The 4,374-nt window shown below is 40.8% G+C and overlaps 1 protein-coding gene across 1 annotated transcript in view; it reads left to right on the top strand.

The window, feature by feature from the left end:
- The window catches only part of LOC109957460 (zinc finger protein 229-like), an 8,551-nt gene extending 5,937 nt beyond the window's left edge, over positions 1 to 2,614 (top strand). The window contains exons 3-4 of the mRNA XM_020595350.1: positions 1,285 to 1,379; positions 1,476 to 2,614. Of these exons, the coding sequence (XP_020451006.1) occupies positions 1,285 to 1,379; positions 1,476 to 2,570 (1,190 nt within the window). The 3' untranslated portion in view covers positions 2,571 to 2,614. The remainder of the gene's footprint in view (positions 1 to 1,284; positions 1,380 to 1,475) is intronic.
- Positions 2,615 to 4,374: the final 1,760 nt, after the last annotated feature.

Genomic DNA, 4,374 nt, shown 5'->3' with positions numbered 1-4,374 from the left:
TCTCCTGCTGACACAGTATATCTGCCTTCCTCCTCCCCATCATGTCCGCCAGCTCTCTACCTTTCCCTGTCGTTGTCCCAACGTTGAGTCCCTATTCTCAGACCTATACTCCTGCCTTTCCTCTTCTCTCTCTGTCTAAGAATCCTTCTATCTCCTCTCCTTCGATGCTGCTAGCATGAACACAAGCAGAAAATACTGAAATTATTCTGAATTAAAAACATCACTGGCTACATATGTGGAAATGGTTAAAGAATGGCTTTATTATTTGCTTGTTTTATTCAGCTAAATCATTAGCAATTATTTTAATTCATTGTTTTCCTTCAAAATGAGCAAAACATTTGTTGGTAAAAATATAAAATCTGTATGTTTCCTAAAGCTGGTGTTGAAATCTAGATGAAAACCAGGAGTCCAGACCACTTACCCACACAGGACAACAGAACAGTATAAAATATATAACCAAGAATTACTGCATTGTGGTGGTATGCCTCCTCCAACCAACCAAATTCATGAACTCTCACAAACATGAGAGAAAACAGTGACCTTGACCTTTGACCACCAAACTGACTTTACCGGTTGCCAATAGTAAATGTAAAATGATTGATCAGGACATGTGCAGAATATTAATTATCATGTCTCATGAGCTGCCTTTATTTTGTTCATGGATTTGATTTCAGATCAGTGAGTCTCAAGGACGTTGTCAGCTCTGCAGCTCTCACTCATCTACACCCTCTCATAGCAACTTGCAGCACAATGGCAGATGAATTATAGAGCAAACCTAAATTCCTACATTTTTCAGGAAGTAGTAAATCTACACCCTCTCATAGCAACTTTCATCGCAATGACAGATGAATTATAGAGCAAATCTAAATTCCTACATTTTCCAGGAAGTAGAAAATTGTGGATTTTCTTTATTTTTTCTCTCCTTCCACTTGCCCCAACCACTTGTGGCAGAAGGCCATCCACCAAGAGCCGGGGTCTGTCAGAGGTTTCTTCTATTATTGACTGATATGAAGTTGCTGCATTTGCTAATTTGTATTTTTTTATTTAATTTTTTTTATTACATTTTATTCTTTAGTCTAAAGAGAAAGTGGCTGTTATTTGAATATCTTTCATCACTACATTAAGTTCATGCATCAACGCGAAAATGATACATTCTACAGGCTTTACAGCACTGTTAAGGCAGACTGGAAGCTTCCAATAAGAGCTTTGTGAATAAAAATCATCCCTCTTTTTTTCTTCTCACTACATCAGTGACCTGTTCCCTGTGTCCCTTTGTTCCTCCAGAGCTGCCTCAGCAACATGTTTGTAAGGAGGAGGAGGTTATGGCTGACCAGCAGCTCTGTGACCAAGAGAGGAACTCCAGTCTGGACCAAGAGGACCCAGAGCCTCCAGAAATTAAAGAGGAACAGGAGGAACTCTGTAGCATTCAGGAGGGAGAGCAGCTTGGACTGAAGCAGGAGACCGATCCCTTTATGTTGACTCCTACTTATGAGGACAGTGACCACAGTGAACCAGAACCAGATAGTGACCAGCAGCTCCTCTCTCACAGCTCTCCTGTAGCTGAGAGCCAGGATCAGAGAGGAAACCAGCATGTAGACTCAGGATCAACCAGTCACAGTAGCAATGTGGACAACTCTCCCATGTCACAGACTGAGTCTGATCCTGCTACAGGTAATAAGTTCTTCAAATGTGACACTTGTGGGAAAAATTTTAAGTGTAAGTCGAAATTGAACCGACATTTGAGAATCCACACAGGTGAGAAGCCGTATTCTTGTGAAACATGTGGGAAGAGTTTTGCTGGTTGTGATGCTTTGTCGGCACATATGAGAATCCACACAGGTGGCAATGTGGACAACTCTCCCATGTCACAGACTGATTCTGATCCTACCACAGGTAACAAGTCCCTCAAATGTGACATCTGTGGGAAAGAATTTATCTATAAGGCCAATTTGATTGTACATCTGAGAGTCCACACAGGTGAGAGGCCATATTCTTGTGAAACATGTGGGAAGAGTTTTGCTCGTAGTAGTATCTTGTTTATCCACAAGAGAATCCACACAGGTGAAAGGCCGCATGTTTGTAATACCTGTGGGAAAGGATTCATGCACATTTCAGGACTGACAAAACATTTAAGAATCCACACAGGTGAGAAGCCATATGTTTGTAACACCTGTGGGAAGAGTTTCACACAAGGAGGTAACTTGCATTCCCACATGAAAATTCACACAGGTGAGAAGCCACATCTTTGCAACATCTGTGGGAAAGGATTCAAGCAGAGGTCAGAATTGACTAATCATTTAAGAATCCACACGGGTGAAAGGCCGTTTCCTTGCAACACTTGTGGGAAAAGTTTCACACAGAGCGGAGCCTTAACAAGTCACCTGAAAATCCACACAGGTGAGAAACCGTATTCTTGTAAAACATGTGGGAAGGGTTTCATACATAAAGGTAACCTGGATTTCCACATAAAACTACACACAGGTGAGAAGCCGTATATTTGTAACACCTGTGGGAAAGGATTCAGGCGGTGCTCAGACTTGACTACTCATTCAAGAACCCACACAGGTTAAAGGCAGTTTCCCTGCTGCACTTGTTTTTTTTTTTTTTTTTTATTGAAACAAAGTAACACCTCAACAAAATGGTGCCAAACATGGGAGACAAGACAAACAGATACATGTCATTACAAAAGGATATAGAGTTTTTAACAAGGTTGTAGTGTGTGAAGTGTGGGTATTTCCAACGTATTCAGTCTATGAAATGCAAGAAAAGGAAAAGGAGGAAAAATAAATTTAAAAATTACCAATAATAATGATGATAACAGTACTAATAAAATCAGCTTGTTACATTTTTAGAGGTTGGTGGGAATGTGCGTGCCCTCAGCCCCAGGTGTTTTGTTCAAGGAGGTATTCTATAGCCCAAGTTGGTGGAGAGGTTCTCTGTCACTGCTATCCAGAGGGAATGAACTGACTGGCAGGGCCAAGTAGCACTTGGCCCTTTCTCTCCCTCCCCCTTGCCCATATTACTGTGCCATTAACCTCAGGCCATTACCGCCTTCCTGAGCGTTAGGTGTAGTTATGACTTTAAACTGTATTTTTGCATGGTGATTACTGGACAAGATTAAAGTGACAGGTTGAGTGCAGTGTATTACCTGAGCAAGCAACCTCTAATTACAGGGTATTGGCCTAGGTGGCAAGAGAGACCAGGGAGTCAGAATTAGTAGGTTGTTCATAAGTGGTGAATTCATCTTTAATTTGTTCCACATTCGACCTCCACATTAATACTGCTCAGTTTCCCCTAGGGCTGGCACGGGTAACACTAGATTGGAGTGTATCTGCATGGTGTTAATGATGATTTAGTGATTTTGTTTGCTTCCACCATACTGTCTGAGTTGCAGAGATTGTGATATTTTTCCTGTAGTTCATTTTCTTAATTGAGTATGGTAAGAAGGCTAGGTCTGCAACTGAAGTATTTTTGCCTTGATTTTGTTCTAGTTCTATCCATGAGCTATTATAACGGTCCTTCTGAATCCATTTAACTAAATATTGTTGTTGATTTGCTAAGAAATAATGCTCAAAATGTGGTGCTTCTAGGCCACCTTGTGATTTCTTCTTCTGAAGTGTTGGCAGGGAAATTTTGTGTTTCTTGTTATTCCAGTAAAATTGTGAACTTAGAAAATCAAGTGATTTAAACTATTTATCTGTGGGTGTTGTGGGAAGCATTGTAAACAGATAGTTGATTTGAGGTAGAGTTTTCATTTTGACAGTAGCTATTCAGCCGATGAGAGAGAGGACGATTGGACCAACGTTTAAAATCATCTTCTATCTTTTTTAGCAGGGGGGTGTAGTTGAGATTAAAAAGTTCTGACAGCCTGGGAGAGATATTAATACCAAGATATTTAATGTTGCCTGTACAGAATTGGGGGGAGGAGTCTTGAGCTGCAGAATCCCAGGCATCCTCAGAGAGTGGTAGTATGGTGGATTTATTCCAGTTTATTGTGTAGTTTGAGATCTTAGAAAATGTGTTAATAATATGTAACGTTTCCTGTAGAGAATTATAGGGATCCTGTAAATGGCTGTATTCATGTGCGTTGGTATTGTGGAGGTGTCTTTTATTTCTGTGGTGACTCTGAGAAATAGTGGTGATAGTATTTGCCAAAAATGTTTATAAAATTCAGCTGGTAGTCCATCAGGTCCACACGATTTGTTATTTGGCATTGAAATAAGTGTTTTATGGAATTCATCAATGGTGAGAGGAGCATCTAATCTGTCAGCTTGTTCTCTGGATAGTGTTGGCCTGGTGATCTTCTCCGCAGTCTTCACCACTCTCTGCAGGCGCTTGTGGACCCTAGCAGTTGTGCTGCCATACCCGACCGTC

The sequence above is a fragment of the Monopterus albus genome, unplaced genomic scaffold (assembly GCF_001952655.1).
Source record: "Monopterus albus unplaced genomic scaffold, M_albus_1.0 scaffold26.1, whole genome shotgun sequence".
In the NCBI taxonomy this organism is placed as follows: Eukaryota; Metazoa; Chordata; class Actinopteri; order Synbranchiformes; family Synbranchidae; genus Monopterus; species Monopterus albus.
This window is presented reverse-complemented; position numbering and strand designations above follow the sequence as displayed.